Source organism: Notamacropus eugenii, chromosome 5, assembly GCF_028372415.1.
Source record: "Notamacropus eugenii isolate mMacEug1 chromosome 5, mMacEug1.pri_v2, whole genome shotgun sequence".
NCBI classification, from domain to species: domain Eukaryota; kingdom Metazoa; phylum Chordata; class Mammalia; order Diprotodontia; family Macropodidae; genus Notamacropus; species Notamacropus eugenii.
Genome location: NC_092876.1, coordinates 205863039 through 205884226, shown reverse-complemented (window position 1 = coordinate 205884226; position 21188 = coordinate 205863039). Strand labels below are relative to the sequence as shown.

Sequence of the window (21188 nt, the reverse complement as noted above, 5' to 3'; positions counted from 1 at the left end):
TTGGGTATTGAGGGGTCCAAAAAAGTTGACAATCACTCTTATTGGTGTAGGCAAAAGGTTGTTTCATTATGTGTATATTTGTTATACTCTGAAAATGTAACATTTGTTGTGTTACTAACATTGTGTTTCCAGAATCCAGATTTCAGTGGGGAACCCAAACATAAGAATTTATCCTTAAAATTTGTGCCTGTAAGCTCCCAGTTGGAGGGGAGGGAGAGATTCCCTCTTGGCCCAGGTGAATTTCTCAATGGAGAACATTTTCTCCTAATTTCCCAGTTTCAGATGTCACCTATGCCTGATCTTTTGTGAAGATGTGAGTCTTGGAAGACCACTGTGTCAGAGATGCAGCTTAGGCTGTTTAGATCAGATTTATCACAGACTTTCTTTTATTCAGAAGTGTCTATATGGTGCAGGGTCCAGAATGCTGAGCCTAGAGTCAGAAAGAGCTGAGTTCAAATGCAGCCTCAGATATTTACTAGCCGTGTGACCTTGAGCAAGTCACTTATCCTTTGTTTACTTCATTTTCCTTAGCTATAAAATGGGGATAATATTCGCACCTACCTCTCTGGGGTTATTAGGAGGATCAAATGGGGTAGTATTTGTAAAGTACTTAGCACACAGTCATGGCACGTGGTATATGCTCTATAAGTGCTATTATTATTATTATTATCAATTTTTATCCTGCACCAAAAATTGACATATCCCTCAGGAAAGTACTAAGCATGGCAAAAATACACAAGACTTGAGGGGATGGGGGGAGGGAAAACAATTACACCATATTATAATTTAATCAAGCTCTTTTTCCAGTTGCCTCCAAGCTGGGAGTGAAACAGTGCCATGCCCTTGTCAGGGATGCTTCCTAGGGAGTCCAAACATTGGATCCATACCTATTCCAAACCCTGGAATTCAGATCTAGGTCTAGATGTTGCTTCTGGAACAACAAAATCTACTAACTGGTTTCATGATTAGCCAGTTTAATTATCCCCTGCCAGCAGCAGTAGCTTTTCCTCTTATTTAGATCTCCCAGTTATACACCACCCCTTCATGTCAGAAATGACAACAGCAGCATAGCTCAGCTTTATCTAGGCATGGTGGTATTAAGTCCAAAGGAATGAATTGTTAATTGTAGTATTTCAGCCACTGACAGACAGTGGAACCAGTGCCAGGTCTAGGCAAAATGCTGAAGATTTTAGTCAGTCTTTCCAGTCTTTCTGTATTTTTCTGCTTGTGTAGTACCCTCTCAGCCCCCACATGAGGCACCAAGAGCCATCCCATTATCAAAACATTCTCTGAAGAAAGGATTTTCTATCTACAATGTACACCTTAGTGTGAATTTGTGATAGAATAAGAGAATCATATGATCTCACCTTTCTACTGCCTTTGGACTTTTAGCTCCTGCCCAAGGCCATACTTATTGGCAGGAGTTCACTATGTCTAACACAAGGGTTCTTAACATAAGAGCACAATTTTCAAAGTTGACCTGGATGAGAAATCTAGAGATGTATATGATGGTGGTGTGATGGTGGATGTATTAATGGGAATTCAGGGACAGAAGGTGACATGGAGTTTAAAGAGAACATAAAGAGAAGTTAAACAAACAAACAAAACACCGAAAACCACCTTGCAGGGGTGGCAAGTGACTTCTCACGGAGTGTTTTTGCTTTGGGTGAATTAAAGGAGAATTCTGTTTGGGTTGGCTAGAATGTGGTAGGATGAAGAGATGAGAAAGTGCTTAAGGTCATAGCTAGTGGTAGATATCTGAGTAATTTTGGGCTGCTGGAAGATAGTTTCTTCTCTGAGGAGAATGTAAAAATCACGTCAGGGAGCTGTTTCCTGGCACCTGCAACAGAGCCTAGTCATGTCAGGAACCCCATGAAAGTCTGTTGAATGCTGAAAAGCAGGCAATGCATTAGCAATGATTTAATAATTTCTTTGAATGATTCCTAGGAAATTTAAAGGAAATGACATCAGATCTCTTAAATTTATTTTTCTCAGGTCCCTTTTGCAAATTCCCTGGTTAATTTTATTTCTGCAAGGAGGCATTACTTAAAGCCATAAAACTTGAATCAAGGCTTTCCTTCTGCATAGGAGGTTATTCTCTGGCATAGTTAAGTCCTCTTGGAAACTGCATTAACTCTTTCAGGCCATTAGAGTACTCTTTGATAAACTATTACTTCCATTGGCTAAATAATTGCATTTTAATTCCACAAATAAGCCACTTCTGGAAGCTGCATTTATTTTTTCAGGCCACCAGGGTGCATTTACTATCCCAAACTAATTGCCAAATGGCAGCAACCTAGATTCCGGAAAGAGTTAACATTACTTTGATAAATAACTAATTTATTTCTAGTGAGTATTTGGATCAAGGAGAGGCTAAGCGTTTAACTGGCTACATTCTCTGTATACAGCAGGTCATGGGGCTCTTTCCACACTTGGTGGAGTTATTTGAGACAGCTGGGACAAAGCTAATAGCTGTAGCCCAGAAAAATCCTAAAGTCTATGTATATAGGGATGGAATTGTGATTACTTGAGCATTTTGTGAGAAAGAATATTTTCCTGGTCCTTGATTAGAATAAAAAAGACACAATCTGTATTTTCTGCATACAGGTTTGTAGGTTTAATGTATCTCCATGCTTCCCCCCTCCCAAGGTGTTGGATACAGATTTAATATTTTGCATTTAGACAAGTTGGTTAGCTCATTCTGCTATCTTTACAGCTGCTGAGATTCGGACGCAACTAGTAGAATACTTGTTGAACATGTAAGACGCATGTATTGAGCTCTTTCATAACTAACAACAAATTTAAAGATGTTACAATAGTTTTATTAGTTACCACGAGTCAGAAGCTACAGAGTAATTGAAGATGGCAAATTCAGCTCAGCAGCCAAGCGACAAATGATAACCTTTTTCATTTGAAGGATGTAAGCATGAGGGAGAAATTAAACCTATTTATGGTAGTCTCTGGGGAGAGGGCTGAAAGTGATGAAGTTAGTCTAACTGGACTCGTATTCAGGTTGAAAACTGAAGCCGAATTGTAGAAGAGATTCTGCACTCTGTGGACTTTTTTTCTTTTTTGGACAAAGCTATCATCATCAGGGATGATGGGGAGGATTCCCGGGAACCGGATGGGTTTCAAGATTAGATCATAGGGGCTTTTCCATTGTCCAGGAACTCATTTCTGGTATGAGGTTTCCAGTGGAAAACAGTGACCCATCAGTCTTGTGTTTGGTGTGACATTCAGATCTGAAGAGGATGTCAACATTTCTAGCATTAGGTGACAACTTCGGGACAAGTGGTGGATGGTGTGTAATATATGTGCACGTCTGGCTCCATCAACCCCGTGGGACAAGCAAGAGGTAGGGGCAGCCTCCTGGGAGATAGTTGCAGTTTCTGGTCTGTAGTGAGTCGGTGATCCCTAGGGAAATGGGGATGGGGTAGAAAAGGATGGAAGAAGTCCTTGCGTAAAAAGTGGAGAAGGGTGACAGGGTTGGAGCAAATAACCTCAGAGAGAGGGAAACAATCCTAGAGGTGACTTGGAAGTAATGGCTGAACTAAAGATGGGAGGGGGAATCCTGGAGGAAGAAACTACTGTTCCCTTCTTGCCTACTTACAGCTTGTCACTCACACCTTTGTGCCCCACCCCCTATTTGGGGAGCTGACACTGCTCCCGGCCCCTTCCTCTCTGCCCCCTACCCCTGCAGCCTTGTCCTCAGCCTTCAAACACCATCACCAAGTATCAGTCCCCCTACGTCCCCCCCTTAACTAATGACTGTTCCTCCTTTTGAGCTCCCCACACACACCCATCAAGGGGTCACCCAAGTAGTTGCGCCCAGAACAGCCCTTCGCACTCCGCGGCTCAGCTCCTGGGGGACCTGGAAAAGGTCTGGGTGGAGCGGTCAAGTGGGAGGTGGTGGGGACTGACGATCACTAAGACCGGAGGGAGCCCTGGTAGGGTGTGAAGCCACCCAGCCCCAGGGTGGGGAAGGCGAGGAGGGCGGGGGCCTCAGGCGCGTGCCCGAAGGAGGGAGGGGGAGGAGGAAAGGGGAGGGGGTGTGTGCAGAGAGGGAGAGAAGAAAAGGGAGCGCGCTCGCTGCCGCCGCCCTCCTCTGGAGAAAAGCTGGAGAGTGGCAGAGCTAGGCTGCTGCGAAGAGCCGCATTTCAATGAGGACGGGCTCATGCAAATCTGCAATAAGGGCAGAAGCCGAAAACGCGGAGCTCGAGCAGCTGCTGCAGCCCAGCCTCACCACCGCTAGCACCACCACCAGCACCGGTCCGTCAGCCGCCTCCAGCACCACCTCCAGCAGCAGCAGCAGCAGCAGCAGCAGCAGCAGCAGCAGCAGCAGCAGCAGCAGCAGCAGCATCCCCCAGGCCAGGAGAGGAGCCGCGGAGGGGCCAGGAGACAGAACTGTTAACAAAGACACTTGGCAGCGTCTCTCTGCGGACCCGGTGAGTGCGATTGCCGTAAGGAGAAGGGGAAAAAAGCAAGCGCGTGCCTGAGCCATTTCTGCAGAGCCCCGGGGGCCACCCAGCAGACCCCTCGCCCCCCACCCCGCAGAGCCCCCAGGTTGTGGCTGCTTAGGAAGGAGACCCTTCTAGGGGTAGCGCTTTGGGCCCGGGCTGGCAGCCTTCCGGCGAGTCAGTCTCCTCCTCCAGACTGTTCCTAGAAAGGCGGCTGCCCATGCAGCCCAGCCCTGCCCAGCCCAGCCCGGGGGCATTGTGTGGGCTTGGGCCCCTGGGCCGTGGGTACCGGAGTCTTTTGTCTAGTGGTAGGTGCTCCTAGGTTTTAAAGGGGAGAGACTGGGCTAGGGAGCGGGGACTGCGTTTTGCGCTCCTTAGCCGCACATTTCTAGCGAGGATGGAAGGAAAGGGGCAGGGATGGATAGGCAGGAGGTGTTTGTCATTGTCAGAGTCAGCTGGGGAGCGGGGACCAACTCTGGTTGTCGCCGGCTGAGTGGTGGGGCCAGGCCTTTATTGTGTGAGGGGTTTGACTGTGTGATGGTGAGGCTTGTGCACCTTGAAGGGGTGGCCGGCTTCATTTGGGTCGGGCTGTTCTGTAGCCTGGGCTGTCATTACATTGGCTTGTGTAGTCCTTCCAGGGACGGCGAGGCAGCATCATGTACAGATTAGCGCCCGCAGTGTTAAAAGCATGCAGGGAGGAAATGGCATTTTCCTCCTAGAGAGAGCAGGGGCTGGAAGACACAACCCCTGCATTGGCCCACAAAAGAGACAGCTTTTGAAGACAGGATTTGAACAGGGTCGCTGCTGGATATTCTAATGAGAGAAAAGGTCTAATCCTGTATGCAGATTGTGCATATATCGCACCTTTGAATGCTTGAATCTAACCAATTCCAGGCACACACACTGATTGCACTGCAGGGGTGTGTATGAGTAGACGAGGTTTTGTATGTTTCCACATAGTCAGTCACCTTTCTTTAGAACCAAGAAAAGTAGGGCAGTGTTTTATGAAACATCACATGTGTGCACGCTAGGATGGGTCTTAAAATAAGATTTATATGCTGTTAAACAATAGAAATTATTTTCATTCTGAATTTAGAGGGTGTATGTATGTATACATATACACATGTGATATCTATGCATACGATATATTTGGAATACTTAAAAAGTATATGAGTACTTTTATTCCATGCCTTTCCAAAATTCACCTGCAGTGTAATCTTTCAGTAGAATGGGTGAGGTGTGTGTGTGTGTGTGTGTGTGTGTGTGTGTGTGTGTGTGTGTGTGTGTGTGTGTAAGGCTGTAATTGGAATCCATCTGCTAGTACAAGGGAAGAGATTGACTTCTTAAAATGGTGAGAAATCCCAGAGAGAACAATCAAAGATTCCTAATTCTTGAAATGGTAACCTTGTAGGAAAAGCTTTGTGTTAAGAGGAAACCTCCTTTCCTCTGACACCTCAAGTTTCTCTCCCAGAGGTGTCTGAGGTTATTCATCTCTGTTTTTCACAGTGCCTAGTGCTTGTGTCTCCTAGCCAGTAGATGAATGAATGAGAAAAACAGAAGATATTTTATGTTCACCACCAAGTTTAAGTGAACACATTCTTTACTTTGAGATACAGACACAAGCTCCATGAATAGGAAAGCCAGGCTAAATCTAGGAGGTCTTAACCTATCTCTGATATACCTCATAGGTGCTCCAGATTGGGTTTAGGTTTGGAGTGGATTCCTATAAATTTTGGTGGGTGGTTAGGAGGGCCTAGTGTTTTGGTTTGGGATGGGCTGTTTGGTTTTTTGTTTTTTACAGCAGTTAATTGTAGTCAAGAAGCATTTATTAAGTGCCTACTGGGTACCAGGAACTGTGCTAAACACTAGGGGTACAAAGAAAGGCAAAAAAAAGCCAGTCCTTGTTCTCAAAGAGCTCACAGTCTAATGGGGAGATAGCATGCAAACAACTGTGTACAAACAACCTATGGACATAGGATACATTGAGTTTGAGAGGGAAGGCACCAAGATTAAGGGGAATTAGGAAAAGCTTCTTCCAGGGGGTAAAATTTTAGCAAGGACTTGAAAGAAGACAGAAGGAGAAGATGAGAAGGGAAAAAATTCCAGGTTTGGGGGACAGCCAGAGAAAGCACTTGGAGTTGAGAGAGTGTTATGTATGAGGAATAAGAAGGAGATTGTATGGATTGTATGTGTAGTGTGTGGAATGTAAGGAGACTGGAGAGATAGGAGGGTGCCAGGTTATGGAGGGCTTTAGTAGTCATAGTTACAGCTTTGAAAATGATCAGGTTTTAATTTGTGAGGCATATCTATTGATTGCCACTTGAAGTGAAGGAGAGGAGAGAGAGATGATGAGATAAAAGATATAGTCCATGGACTAGAGCAGGGAAATTTAAAGGATCTGGAAATTAAAAAAAAAAATTGGTGACTTTTTAAATATAAATGGCCTTTTGGGGGGTAATCTTACTTATTTTATTTTATACGTTTGGAAGCATTAAACTAAAAAGAGGTCTGTAGGTATAACCAGATTGCCAAAAGAGTTGAGGATGCAAAAAAAGGTTAGGATCTCCTGGACTAGACAAATTTAGGCTTTACGTAGGGAGAGGGAGGGGGACAGTCAGTGTGGTATAATGGACTGACAGCTAGCCTCAAAGCCAAGCAACCCTGGGTCTCACCTCTATCACATGCTGGTTATGTGACCCTGGACAATTAACTTAATCTCTCAGTGCTCTAGACAGCTCTCTAAGGGGCAGGGATAATGCCAATCTGAATAGGCAGAGAGAATTTTCTCATTAGGTAGTTCCTATTCTAATATTCCAATTCTCAGATCAATGTAGCGGTTATCAAACAGATTTATTAGTGCAATCTTAATTAATCTTTTCCCTCCTATTAAAAGGATTCTTTTTTTTTAAATTTGCTTTAGACTTTTTAAAAATAATTCTTATACCTTTTTGTCTACAGGTGTGGTTCAAGCTGATGATTGATAATTCTGTCTAGTAAAACACAAGCTCTTTGGAGGCAGGGACCATTTTCATTTCTACCTTTGTATCCCCAGTACAATACCTGATACATAGTAGGGGCTCAATAGATATTTGTTGAATTGAGTTGAATTGCCCTCCCAAATGGTAAACTTTTTGGACTCTCTGGTTGGGCACTGTACAATACAGCTTCTGTAGTATTGGAGCTGATTTTAAATATAAATTTAGGAGCGACCCCCTGGAGGTGGGAGAATTACAACTGGCTTAAAACAAAACAAAACCCACAAAGCAGACTGGATCTTGGCTTCAGCTTTAGAACTGTGGGGAATGTTGGTTTTGTGAAGAGCCTGATGAGCTGGTTTCTTGGCATGAGTATTGGCAGTATTTCCTTCCCCCGCCCCTTTAGAATGAAAAAACAAGAGATCTGGCTTTTAAAAATATATAACAGGATACTCCATGTTCCACAATGAATAGCCAGTCAGCCAGCTCTTGTCCTTAATACTTGTCTAAAATGACACTATCTGATATTTTCTTTGAGGTGACTCTACTTATAAATCAGTTGTTGATTTTTATAACTGGGAATGATGTAACTTCTTTCTTCTATATGAGAGTTAGAAGTTATAAGCTATACTGTGTTCTCAGAATGTAAGAGATGTTTTCTTTCAAGCAGAAGAATATGTTGCTCCCATGATAGCTCACAATTTTCTCACACCTTGAATTGTCTGAATTAGGAGTATTTTAAAAAGCCCACACTCACCATGCTTAAAAGGGCCAGTCTTGCCTTTAAGGGGTCTGGTTGATCAATGACAGAATGAATGTCTCTTTCACTTGCCCTATGAGATCAATCATTTCATATTAATAGTAACCATAGGTCTTTTCCAATTTTACTTTTTCCAGAGTGCTTTGTATTAATTGCCTTTTGTTTGTGGGGTCATAGGCTCCTATATCTAGAACAGGAAGGGATCATAGAGGCTATCTCCTTTAATCTCATTTTATAGTGCAGGAAACTGAGGCCCAGAGATCACATGTCTGTAGTATCACATGGAAGGATCTGAGCCAAGTCCTCTGACTCCACAGTCAGCGTTTTTCTCGATGTAATGTTTAACTCTTGTAAATTGTTATTTTAACTTGACTCATTCAAGTTTTCTGACTGTCAGAAGAAGGGAAGGGTAAACTAAAAGGCATACTATATTTGATATTATGAATAGGTGGCTACTTTGGTGGTATGAGTGGCACTGGGAAGGCCACCTATCCAAGAGTATGTTCACCCTATTTTATGTCAAGGTGCCTAAAATTGGAATTAGTTCTTTTGGGTCATGAAAGCTTTGGGCTTTCAAGAGTCCCATATTAAAATTCAAATACTTGGGGAAAGATAACATCTTAAGCTATCTATTATTCAGTAACACTTTAGTGAATATTGAGGCAGAATTTTTTTTTTTGAGACAGATCTGCTGATATATGTCAGCACAGGTACCCTGAGAAAGTAGTAGGGCTGGAGAAGGGAACTGAAAGGGAAGGTGGGGTGGACTTCAGTTACCCTCTGTTTCAAAAGATGGAACAAATCCTTTTCCTCTTAGTACTACTCTGATTAGAAACAAACAAAAAAACAAGAAGAAACAACTATGTTTAGAAATGCATTTTTATTCATTCAAATTGTACAATGAATGCCCCTCCATGGAAGAAATTGAATTTATTTGTAAGGTTAAAACCAGTCAAGTTTTTAATATAAAGAAGTTAATTTTGTTTAGTTCTGTGTGCATATATGTGTGTGTGTGTGTGTGTGTGTGTGTGTGTGTGTGTGTGTGTATGAGAGAGAGAGAGAGAGAGAGAGAGAGAGAGAGAGAGAGAGAGAGAGAGAGAGAGAGAGAGAGAGAGTCAGTCCTCCAAATTGTGTTTCTCTAGCTTACCTTTAGGAATTTCTGATCATGTGACCTGCATTCAGTATCATATAGACCCTTTTTATACTTGACTCTAAAACCTTTCTTCTTTTTTACCCTCCACCAAAATATAAAGTTTCAGCTCTTAAGATGGAGACTCTGATTCTTTCACTCACGAAGCCATCCTAAACAATGTTAGTAATTTCTAACAGTATTTCTAACAGTTTTATTGTCTCCACCTGAGCCTACAGCAAGACCTCAATAAATGCTTATTGATTCACTGAAAATGACAGTGTGTATTTTTGTGTTTATTTTTCTTACCCTTAGATTCCATTTTGAACATGTCTTTTGGGAGAGATATGGAGCTGGAACACTTTGATGAGCGGGATAAAGCGCAAAGATATGGCAGAGGGTCTAGGGTAAATGGCCTGCCCAGTCCGACCCATAGTGCCCACTGCAGCTTTTACCGAACCCGTACTCTGCAGACCCTCAGCTCGGAGAAGAAAGCGAAGAAAGTCCGTTTCTATCGCAACGGAGATCGCTACTTCAAAGGGATCGTATATGCCATCTCCCCAGACCGATTTAGGTCTTTTGAGGCTCTGCTGGCTGATCTGACCAGAACTCTGTCTGACAATGTGAATTTGCCCCAGGGAGTGAGAACAATCTACACCATCGATGGACTCAAGAAGATTTCCACCTTGGACCAGCTAGTTGAAGGTCAGCATTGAAGTAGGGAAACAGAAAGTTAGAGTAGATGTTAAATTGCCAGGTGGTGTCTGTTTGATCTGACATGATATTTATGTTGATTCTTGGCCAGAGGAGCAGGTAATAGTGAACTCCAGAAATCTGTGTCGTCTTTTTCCCTCACTCAAAGTATCTTCTTATCCATTTTTATGACCCCAGACAAGTCATTTAACCTTTTTTGGGCCTCAGTTTCCTCATCTGGAATATAGTGATAATAGCACATCAAAGGATGGTTGTAAGGATCAAAGGAGATAATTTATGTAATGCATTTTGCTAACTTTAAAGAACTATATAAAAGCTAGCTATTATTCTATATAATTTACCAAGTACTTTCTTCACACTGGTCCTATAAGAAAGACTCTCTTATCATCCTCACATTACAGAGAGGAAACTGAGGCCCCCAAAAGGCAAGTGACATATGGCAGAGCTAGTACTGGACAGCAAGTCTTCCGACTCCCAGAGAGTACTATGTCTCCTTTATTGTTGTTTTCTTTTTTATTTAAAGGGATATTGTCCTTAGGGAGTAGAGGAACTTTATTTAATCTCTGCTATAAAAAGATTTATTTAAAGTCCTTAAAAACTAATATTTTATCTTTAAAGTTGATTGGAGAGATGAGTCAGTGGAGGTTTGATTTGTGGAGTCAGGCTTTTTTAAAATTTGTTTTGGGAGGTATACTTATAGGTAAGGTACATGGGCTCCTGTCTGTCATTTCCAAAGCAGGGAGAGAAGGATCTTAGATTGTTCCTCCTCTCCCCACCATGTTTTGTGGGGAGATAATGTGGCAAATCTCTTTCAAGCGGGACAACACTTTTCACTTCATTAGAAATAAGGCAAATAACTTTTATTGGAGAAAGAGTAAAAACTTGAATTTACACTAAGATATGCATGCTAACGGATCCTTTCCTGATGGGTTCTGAAATGGTTTCCAGTAATACAGGCCAGAAAAAGAACAGAAAGGGAAGGCTGGCAGTATTGAAGATTTCTGTTTTTATTAAGGTTGCACTTGTTTTCTGTAGAAACTTTCCTTAGCTCTTCAGCCTCTTAATCATTTTCAGTGCATCCTAAAAACTGAAAATTTTGACTTCATGTTACAGAGCATCCCTGTGGCCGAATGCCCATTACTTTCTCCCTTCTCTGGTTTCTACCTTGAGGCTAGTTCAGGTGGTATAAAGTTTCCCTTTCAGTCCACCCTAGGGATTTCTTGTTGCTTCTGCCTCCTCCTCATATGCTGCCCCGATCACTGGGCAGAACACTGCTTTCTTCCTTTGTAACTGGAGAACATGTGTTGACCCTAGCGTCCACGCCATTCCAGAGGGCCGACTTCTTGTTTCTATCCCTGCTTTCCTCTCCTTTTATCTCTTCACAGAATGCCAAGCAGGTCACTAGTGTGTCTAGACTTTCCAGGCTTCAGGGAGTGAGAAAGAAGTTGGGGTTTGCTTTTTGTTTGTCTTTATTTATTTATTTATGGATTCAGGGTCCCCTTTCAATGAGCAGTCATGCTGCCAAAATGTTTCTTGGCTTGCTTGTGTCTGGCCTTTTTCTTTTTATTCAGACTTTGGTGTTTCCAGTAAATTAAAGGAGAAGAATCAATATAACAGCTTTTTTTTGGGTACCTGAGAAAATGCATTTATTCTCTCTATATAGTGCAAGCAGATGGAGAACACTACTTTTACTGTATTTGTACAAATATGTATATACTGTTAAACATTTAAAGGAGAAGTATTGTTAAATTCTTAAAGGAATGATCATGTGTTGGACTCTTACTGGACTAAGTCAAATATAAGAGGTTTTCTATATAAATATGTAGATGTAGAAAAAAGGTACTAAAAATTCCAAGTCTTTATTCCAGGACAGCAGTGAATTCATGATTGTTCTAGGGTTTTGTGGCTTGAACCATTGTATGTCATAGTTTTCCCACCGATGACTTTCCTATGCAAAGCAGGCCAGAAAAATTGCCATGATGTAACCCCTTAGGAAGAATTTCAGCTCTAGAAAATAGCAGATATTGATGAGTAGTTCTGAAGAACTTCCCTTCTTCCCTTCAAATGACCATATAATCAGTGTTTTCTCTGACCCTGTTTCCAGTCTGTCAAGTGATTATTATTCTGAGAGGTTCATGAATCAGATCAAAAACATGTTTAATATTATGACCTTTTCCTAGAAAAGAGACTATTTACCTTCTTTTCATCCAAAGTCCCAGTTAGATCCACCTGGATTATTACCATGTTCAGTTCTGGAACATCATAGTATGGAAGGGTGTTGATGAGCTGAGAAGCAGAGGACCACCAGGATGGTGACAGACCTTCAGTCTATAGCTTCTGCTACTACTCAGAGGTTATTGTCGATCCTTTTCTTCTCAAAGAGGACCATGACATCAGGGAGCTGATATCATGACTTGGTAGTGAATTGGCTTCAAGTGAGGAAGGTCTATGCAAAGTCATCAGCCCCACTTTCTCCTCCAGAGCCATCTGGGTCTAGTGGCAAGATATAGATCAGGCCAACTGGAGATGGACCTCCCATGCCATATAAGAACTAGTTGAAAGAACAGGGATATTTTGCCTGGAGAAGAGAAGACTGGAAATGTGAATGGAGTGGAGGGTAGAACACAATTGTTGTCTTCAGGTTCTTGAAAGGCTGTGGAATAAGAATTGTGTTTATTCTTTTTTGGCCTTGGAGAGTGGAACTCAGAGAGATGAACCAAAGTTCTAAAGAGATTTAGGCTAGGTATCAGGGATGACTTTCTAATAATTGGACCCACCCAAAAGTGGAATGAACTGCTTTAGGAGGTAGGTTTTTCACCTTGGAGGTCTTCAACTAAGGGCTTGATGACTACAGAATGTCTTGTAGTAGGATTCTTTTGGGGATATGTGTTGGACTAGAGAGTTGCTGAGGTCCTTTCTAACTCTGAAATTCTGTCATTCTTTGATTATATTTGCAAAAAGACTAAGTATGTGCTTTTATCATAAACCAACCCCAAGTGTTTTTCTATGACACTGATGAAAGTTGTATAATAATACCTATTTCTTTCTCCTGTATAACAGATGTTTATAACAATGAACTAATTCTAGGAGTAGAGTTTCCAAAGCATACTGATGCTTCTTTCACAAAGTCTTTTTTCTTTCCAGTCCTCCAATTGTGCTTCTCTCATCAGGTAGCTTGTGTTACCTACCATTTGAAATCCTTGGTTGAATGGTGCATTCTGCTCTGCTAGCTGGTAATATAAAAATTTTTTTAAGACAACAAAGCAGTGTTTCTTGTAATTAAATTGTTTTTTCATCATAGAAGTTTACCTATTGGCAATTGGTGCTTTTTTCCTTAAAAATCAAACTTTATTTCAGTTTTAACAGATTTTCTTAATTTATAACACCAACAATTAGCAAGCAGCTGTGGCTAATGTTGAAATAGCTGGAAATTCATTCAGATTTGCTTCTTGCCCAATTACATTCCTGCTTAGTCTGTTAAAATGCAAATTATTGCTTCATATTCATTATTAGGATCATCGCTCTCCCTATACATACTAATTTTATGTCAACTTCAGCACATATCGTTGGCTTTTCATTTTTCTTTTCTTTCAGTCTCCCAATTTGGTGATGTTTATGTTGCAAATTAAATCCTTTCAGAAAGAGTGAATGACAGGTGCATTTGTCTAGTAATGTCTTTCTGGGTGTATACACTCATGATCCATTCCCCCCCGCCCCCACAAACATAGGTTCTTATTTATAGTGATATATGTGATAATATAGGAGTGACTTCCACTATTGCCAGGTATCATCTTGATTTGTTCTTTCTTTACTTGTCTCCTCATTTCTAGCTGTGAACAGAAATGGCCTTTTACTGTACAGATTTCTTCAAACAGTTCATTGGTGGGAGTTTTTACGAGTGAGCTCCCTTAGAATTAGATGTGGAGAGGGAGATTTAGACTGTTGTCTAGTAAGGAAGATTGCATATTAGTTCCACTTCTGTTGCTGATCTACTTTGAGACTTTGGACAAACATTCTAAAATGATTGTGTCTCAGTTGCCCCACCTGCCTATTTCCTTCCTGAAAATGTAATGATAGTAAATAAGGGAATATTAATGTAAGAACTTTGAACCGTTGGGGAAAGGTACTATAGAAGTCCATCTTCACAGTTTTAAAGTAGCTATTATTTGCAGAGTACTGAAGAGCATTACTAGGCAATGGGAGAGATTCACAGACAACTAGATCACTTTTTTACCCTCATCCAGAGTCTTACCTGGATGGAGTCCTATATTGCCTCTCTTTCACCGCAAAATTTCTAAAGTTTTTTAAAAAAACAATACCTACAGTGTTCACCTCTACTTACTTAGCTCTCACTCACTCTAATTCCTTGAAATTTTGCTCCTGGTCCCATAACTTGACGAACACTCCCTCTGATTAAGATCATGATCACTTCTTACTTCAAATGGCTTCTGTGATCTCATAATTACTAACTCCAGTGAACTGTTCTCAATCTCTATCCTTCTCAACCTGTTCATAGCATTTGGCACTATTGACCACCTTCTCTTTTAGTATACATTTTCTTCTCTGGGTTTTCATAGACTCATAGGTACAGAGCTGGGAGGGACCTCAGTGCTAGCTAATCCAGCCCTCTCATTTTATTGTTGAGAAAACTGAAATGCCTTGCCCTGGCCATATAGGCAGTGAAAAGTAATGCTCAGATTGGAACTAGGTCCCTCTGACACAGTGAATCCAGTGCTCTACACCTCTTTCTGACACTTTTCTGTCTTGGTTTTCTTCTTATTTGCATGAAAAATCCTTCTTGATGCCTCCTACAGGCTTATCATCCATGTCCCAACTCCTTTGTGTGAGTGTGCCACTAAGCTATTACCATCCCTCTCCTCTTTTCTTTCAACATCTACACAAGCTCATTTGGTGATTTTATTAGATCCCATGGATCTATGACCATTTCTATTAGGATGACTTCCAAGTCCATATATCCAGCATATCTCTAACTGCTTCCTAGATGTTCCCAAATGGATATTCCCTATCTTAAGTTAAACATGTTCAAAACTAAACATCTTTTCCCCTGAATCTACCCCTCCTCCTAAACTCCTTATTTCTGTCAAATGTAATACCATTTCACAGTCACTTAAGTTCACAATCTAGGAGTCCTCTTTTTAATTCCCATTTACCCACCCATATTCAAGAATTTGTTAAGTCTTGACAGTTTTACACCCTTAGTATCTCTTGCCTCTCTCCTTTTTCCATTACTCACAAAATCCTCTGGTTCAGACCCTGATCACTTCTTACTGCATTATCCCCTACTCTTTCTTCTTCAATCAGTCCTCAGCACAGCTGCCAGCCACCTAGTCCTAAAGTCACAGTTCTGACCATGCTACTCACCTACTTAAGAAATTTGAGTGACTCTCTATTGTCCCCTCCTTTTCTCATTTAGAACCTTTTTCAGGATGGTTCCAGAGTGTTCAATGTTTAGGTGTGGTCCATTAATTTTTTTTAACCTGTTTCACATTGTGTCACATTGGGCAACGTATTTAACCTGCCAGTATCGAAAACGTAAAGTGTTTCTTTTTTACCTTAGGAGAGGAGGGTGAGGTGTGGTAATGATTCCATTGGTGAAAATGAGGTCATTTTAGGCGGTTCCTTTTCCTCCTGCCTTTTATTTTTATTTTATGTTAGTTTATTTGTTATATTTATTTATAACAATGAATGGATTCTAGCAGTAGATTTACATACTCCTGGAGGAGGATGTTAGTCATTTGAACAAATTAAACATACTTTTCCTTTTAGTTATTCTCCACCCTTTTTACTCTTTAGTCTCTATCATTTTTATTCTTCCCATTTATGTTTCCCATTTTTGACTTCTTTTCTATTCTCATTGCTATAATCCTACTCCAAGCTCTTTCGTTCATCTCATAATTATTTATTACGTTTCAGCTATGTTTCCAACATTCTGCTTGCCACTGGGTGTACAAAGACAAAAAACCTTCCATTCCTCATGTAAGTTATGTACAACTGAAGAAAAATAATGTGTGTAAAGAGACACAAAATAAGCACTGAGTAATTGGACAAAAGAGGAAGGCCCTTATAAACTCATTTTTTTTTTTAATGAGATGGAGAGATATGGACCTGCTGATAGTACAGTTAGGGTGATTTCACTGAATGGCAAGATCTAAAGAGTAGTCATGAAAAGCTCAGTGTCTGCTTGAAACTTGGTCTCTAATGGAATGCTCAGGTGTTTGTGCTTGGTGTGGAGTTGACTTGGATGAAGGCATAGATGTTACACTTACCAAAGTGTAGGTGTCACACAGAAAGGATCCGAAAAGAACTTGACAGACCAGAGCATTAGGCTGGATGGACTTAATGAGGTGAAATTTCATAGCGATAAATATAAAGATTTACACTTGGTATAAAAAAACCCCAACATCTTAGAGTTAAAAGGCTCCTCAGAACTTGTTTCATTCAGCTTGTACCTAGCTACCTCACAAATGCAAGTTGCAGGAGACACAGCTAGAGACAAATATAAGTTGCTTGGAGACACTTTGAAAAGGATCTGAGGGTTTTAATGGATACTAGCTCTATGTAAATCAGGTGTTATATGGCATCCAAAAAAACAAAAACAAAGCCCCAATGTAATATTTCACTGTATTAAGAGACATAGAATGTTGAGAACTATAGAAGGTTTTTTTTTGTTATTGTTCAGTCATGTTGTCAAATCCAACTTTTTGTGACACCATTTGGGATTTTCTTGGCAAAGGTACTGGAGTGGTTTGCCATTTCCTTCTCCAGTTCACTTTATAGATAAGGGAACTGAGGCAAACAGGATTAATTGACTTGCCAAAGGAGGTTCTGAGGCCAGATTTGAACTCAGGAAGATGAATCTTCCTGATTCCAGGCCCTGTGCTGTATCAGCTGTGCCACCTAACTGCCCTTTATAAGAGGGATAGTCCTGTCCTACTATGAGAAGAGAATGAGCATTTATATAGCACATACTGTGTTCCAGGTACTAGGCTAAGTGCTTTACAAATATTTTTTTATTTGATCTAGCACACTGCACCACTATATCCAGGTTACATCTGCAGTTTTGTGTTCAGTTCTAAGTGCCTCCTTTCTAGGAAAAGGAGAGCGAGACAAGGAAGAAAGGGATTAAGCAGTTTTTATGTACTATGTGCTAGCAGGCCACAGGTTGCCTACCCCTGGTAAAGGAAGGCTACCAGCTTGGTAGAGGAACTCAAGATCATGCCATATGATGATCTGGTGATAAAAGTGAGGATATTTAGCCCAGAGAAGACCTAAGGTAGATCTGATACCTGTCTTTAAACATTTCACACTGAAGAATAATTAGATATTTTCCTCTAGGCCTTCATCAGGCCACAGGGAACGAAGGGTGGAAACTTGAGAGGCAGATATGCACTTGACTTACAAAAAGAATGGGTAGGACTCTGGAGACGGTGTTTTAGTTGTTTTTTGTTCTAGGTCTCTCACTACCTTGTCGATGGTTTTGGTCAAGTTTCTTTATTGCTTTGAACTGAAAGCCATGTAGTATAATGGTGAGATCACTGATCTTGAAGTCAGAGGACATGGGTTTGAATCTAAGCTTATTAATTACTACCTATGTAGCTTTGGGCAGCAGGTTGTTCAGGTTTTGGGCAAGTTGCCCAGGTTTCTTCACCCTTCAAATGAGCAGGTTGGACTTGCTGTTTATCTTTTTCAGTTGTGTCCAACACTTCATAACCCTTTTGAGGTTTTCTTGGTTTGCCATTGCCTTCTCCAACTCATTTGACAGGTGAGGAAAACAAGGCAAATAAGGTTAATTGACTTGCCCAGAATCACACAGCTAGTAAGTGACTGAGGCTGAATTTGAACTCAGGTCTTCCAGACTTAAGGCGCAGTGCTCTATCTACTGCACTATTTAGCTGTCCAGAAGCTTGGCCTGCATGTTCCCTAAGATGCCTTCTAACTCTGACTTAATGATTCTTTGATTCCTGCTAAACCTTCAATGTTCCAGATTACAGACAAGATAAAACCTACGTTTTATGTGGTTTGACATTCAAAGTCTACTGAAATATGTTCCCTACCTACCTTTCTTTCTCTTGTTCCTGAATATGAACTCTTTGATTTGTCTAAATTTGGCTACTTACTGCCATCCAAATTCTCCCCTCCCTCTAAAAGGAAATATATATTATTTTACCTCCAGGGCTTTTCTCAAAGCATTCTCTTCCACATGAAAATCCCATTACAGTCACACACCTCTTGAAGTTTTATCCAACCTTTCAAAAGCCATTTCAAGTCTTACCTTCTCTGAACACCCCAGGGGTGACCTATTGCTCTCTAAGAACTCATCTAAAATATCATGCCCCTTGGTTAACACTTAACCATTGTTTCCCTTGTGTTACTATTTTTTATGTGCTTTTGTCTGCTTGGCAGTAGAAGATGCATTGATTGTAGGATCGGGGGACCTGGGATTGAATCCTAACTCAGCTGTTTGACCTTGACCTTGGCCAAGGCCAGTTGCTGCTATAAGATGGTCTTCTCCTCTGTAAAATGGAGTTAAAAAACCCATGTGTTACTTAACTCACATGCTTATTGTTGAAGAAGTGCTTTAGAAACCTTACAGTACAAGCTGAGTACAGCTGAGATTTTGTAGTAACTGACTCATGATCAGAGAGCCTGAGTTTGGTTCTCATTGATGATGCTTACTACCTGTATCATCTTGGGCAACTTAAACTCCTTCTGGCCTCCATTTCCTTGTCTGTAAAATGAGAGCACTGGACTATATGGCTTCTAAGGTCCCATCCTGCTCTAAATCTTCGATAGTATGAGTCCCAACTAGGTTCCAAGGTCTTTGGGGTAAGGAGACCTGTCTCATACTTCTTTGTATTCTCATAACATCTGGTGGTGCTTTGCATATTGTTGGAGCTCAACAAATATTAGATAATTGATAGCCACCTTTGAGAATGCAGATGCATCAAAAGAGTGAAAATTTCTTTGGATTTTGCTGTTGTTCAATTGTTTCAGTCATCTCCAACTCTTAGTGACTCCATTTAGGGTTGTCTTGGCAAAGATACTGGAGTGGTTTGCTGTTTCCTTCTGCAGCTTATTTTACAGATGAAGAAACTGAGACACACCTCTGTTAGGTGACTTGCCCAGTCACATACATAGCTAGGAAGTGTCTGGAGACCAGATTTGAACCCGGGAAGATGAGTCTTCCTGATTCTAGATGCTGCACTCTGTCCACTGCACTATCTAGCAGTGCTCTTTGAGTGCAGTCATCTTTTTATATTTTCTAATCCACATATCCATGGGCACTGTTCTAAGTTGCATTGTCAGCTATCTGCACGGAGGAGAAGCAGGGTTGACAAAGGGAATTGGAGGATCCCATTTTTTTCCTCTTCATTCATTTTTGCCCTTACTTTGCTACAACTGGAAGTTTCATGCAGGAACGTTAATTAGAATGGTGGTGAAGGTAGGGGTGGGAGGAGAGTTTGATTTCATTTCAAATTTTTTTTGTTCTTTATAACTTCAGGAGACACAAAGGATAAAACTGAAAAATCTACCATTCCCTGATCCTTTCTTCCTTGCTCATTCTTTTACTCCTTCAAATAAATGGTGACTTGATGCTTCTAGTCACAGTAGGAGGTTATGCCTTAGGTTGTATGGCTGATTATCCTTGTTCATTGACATTTCTTTCTGGTGACTCATCAAGTCCATGAGGCATCCATAACCCTGCCTTTTTCTCAGTCTTAGGACATGGGGTAGTTCAATTAAGACTTAATAAATTTTAAAAATGAAGGTGCGAAAATATAACGCTTGGTGGTGTTTTCTGAATGGTTTCTAATTTGTTTTCCAACCCCACCCCCTAATCCACGCAAAAAGGTTATAGTTCCTGCCCTTGAAGGCCAATTACTATATGATAATGAGAGCAGTAATGATCATTCCCAGTGCTTTTGTCTGCAACAGTCCTGTGAGGCTTGGGAGTTGAAAAGGACCTCATAGGTAAGCTGATAGAGATCCTTCATTTTATATATGAAGAAACTTAGACCCGAAAAGGGGTGAGGTCACTTCTTTAAGGTAAGATGGGGTGTCACAATTGGAATCCAGCTCCTTTAACTTCAAATCTAGATAGTGTACATATTACCTCTATTTTACAAGTGAGGAAACTAAGGATCAAAGAGATGTTGTGACTTTTTCCCATGGCCACACAGCTAATGATTGTGTAAGTCAGGTCTTCTGAATCCATAACTGTTGTTATTTTCAGAGAATCAGGATATGGTCTTTCAGAAGTTATTGACCCCATTTTTTCCTCTTGAAGCAAGATTGCTTTTAAACTGCAAAGTTATCATATTTTTTAAGATTTCCAGGTAAGGAAAATCCATAAACCACCTTGGGGGATCTTCCTGGTGTTTAGCAGTGCAATCAAAATGTCCTTCCTAAATCAGGGCATTCCCAGGCGTGCTATGATTAAGTGTGCACTCTTTGTAGTCTAGGTGTGCTCAGAAGGCACTTTATGATTTTTCTCTCATATTGCTTACCTCAGGGTTCCTTTTTTCAGAATTTTTACTATGGGATGGCAGAGACTTGAATATTTAGTTCTCTCCTAGATCTTAACCTAACCTTAAAATAACAGTCAAATATGGTTGTTGGATTTTGTATTGAAGTGGTTTCTATGCTAGAAAAAAGTAAAATTCATCCCAGACTGCTCTTTTAAAATAACCTCAACATGACATATTTTGAACTTATAGATAAAAGTAAAGTAAGGACCTGATTGCAGCCTCCAAAGGAAGGAATTTTCAGACTAGAGAATGTCACATTAGATATCATAGCTTGCTGGGAAAATGTGATGTTGTAAGTTAGCCCTGCCTCTGTAAGAGTAGATGGCAAAATTTGAGCTGCAGGTGTGACATTGAGGGCAGGTAGATCTTGGGATCAGGAAGGGACCCCATAGCTTCCCCGGTGGACATAGCAATATTATATCCAGAATGCCATTATGTTGGCCACCATATTGATTTCTTCCTTATTGGAAGATTTCAACTTAGCTTTATGGGAGGTACTTTTTTAGGGGTGGCTATTTTTTTTTAATTTTGTAAACGATGAGAAAGGGCACTGCATTTGGAAGACCTTGGTTTAGATTCTTGCTGTGTGGTCTATGACCTTTA

The 21188-nt window shown here is 40.9% G+C and overlaps 1 protein-coding gene across 3 annotated transcripts in view; it reads left to right on the top strand.

Annotated features, from left to right (window-relative positions):
- Positions 1-4053: 4053 nt before the first annotated feature.
- The window catches only part of DCLK1 (doublecortin like kinase 1), a 405519-nt gene continuing 388384 nt past the window's right edge, over positions 4054-21188 (top strand). For 2 of the 3 annotated variants that reach the window (XM_072611906.1, XM_072611909.1), the window contains exons 1-2: positions 4108-4445; positions 9637-10026. In XM_072611906.1, coding sequence (XP_072468007.1) covers positions 9651-10026 — 376 coding nt within the window. In that variant the 5' untranslated portion in view covers positions 4108-4445; positions 9637-9650. Of the gene's footprint in view, positions 4446-9636; positions 10027-21188 lie in introns of all 3 variants that reach the window. The other variant, XM_072611908.1, reaches the window with a different exon arrangement.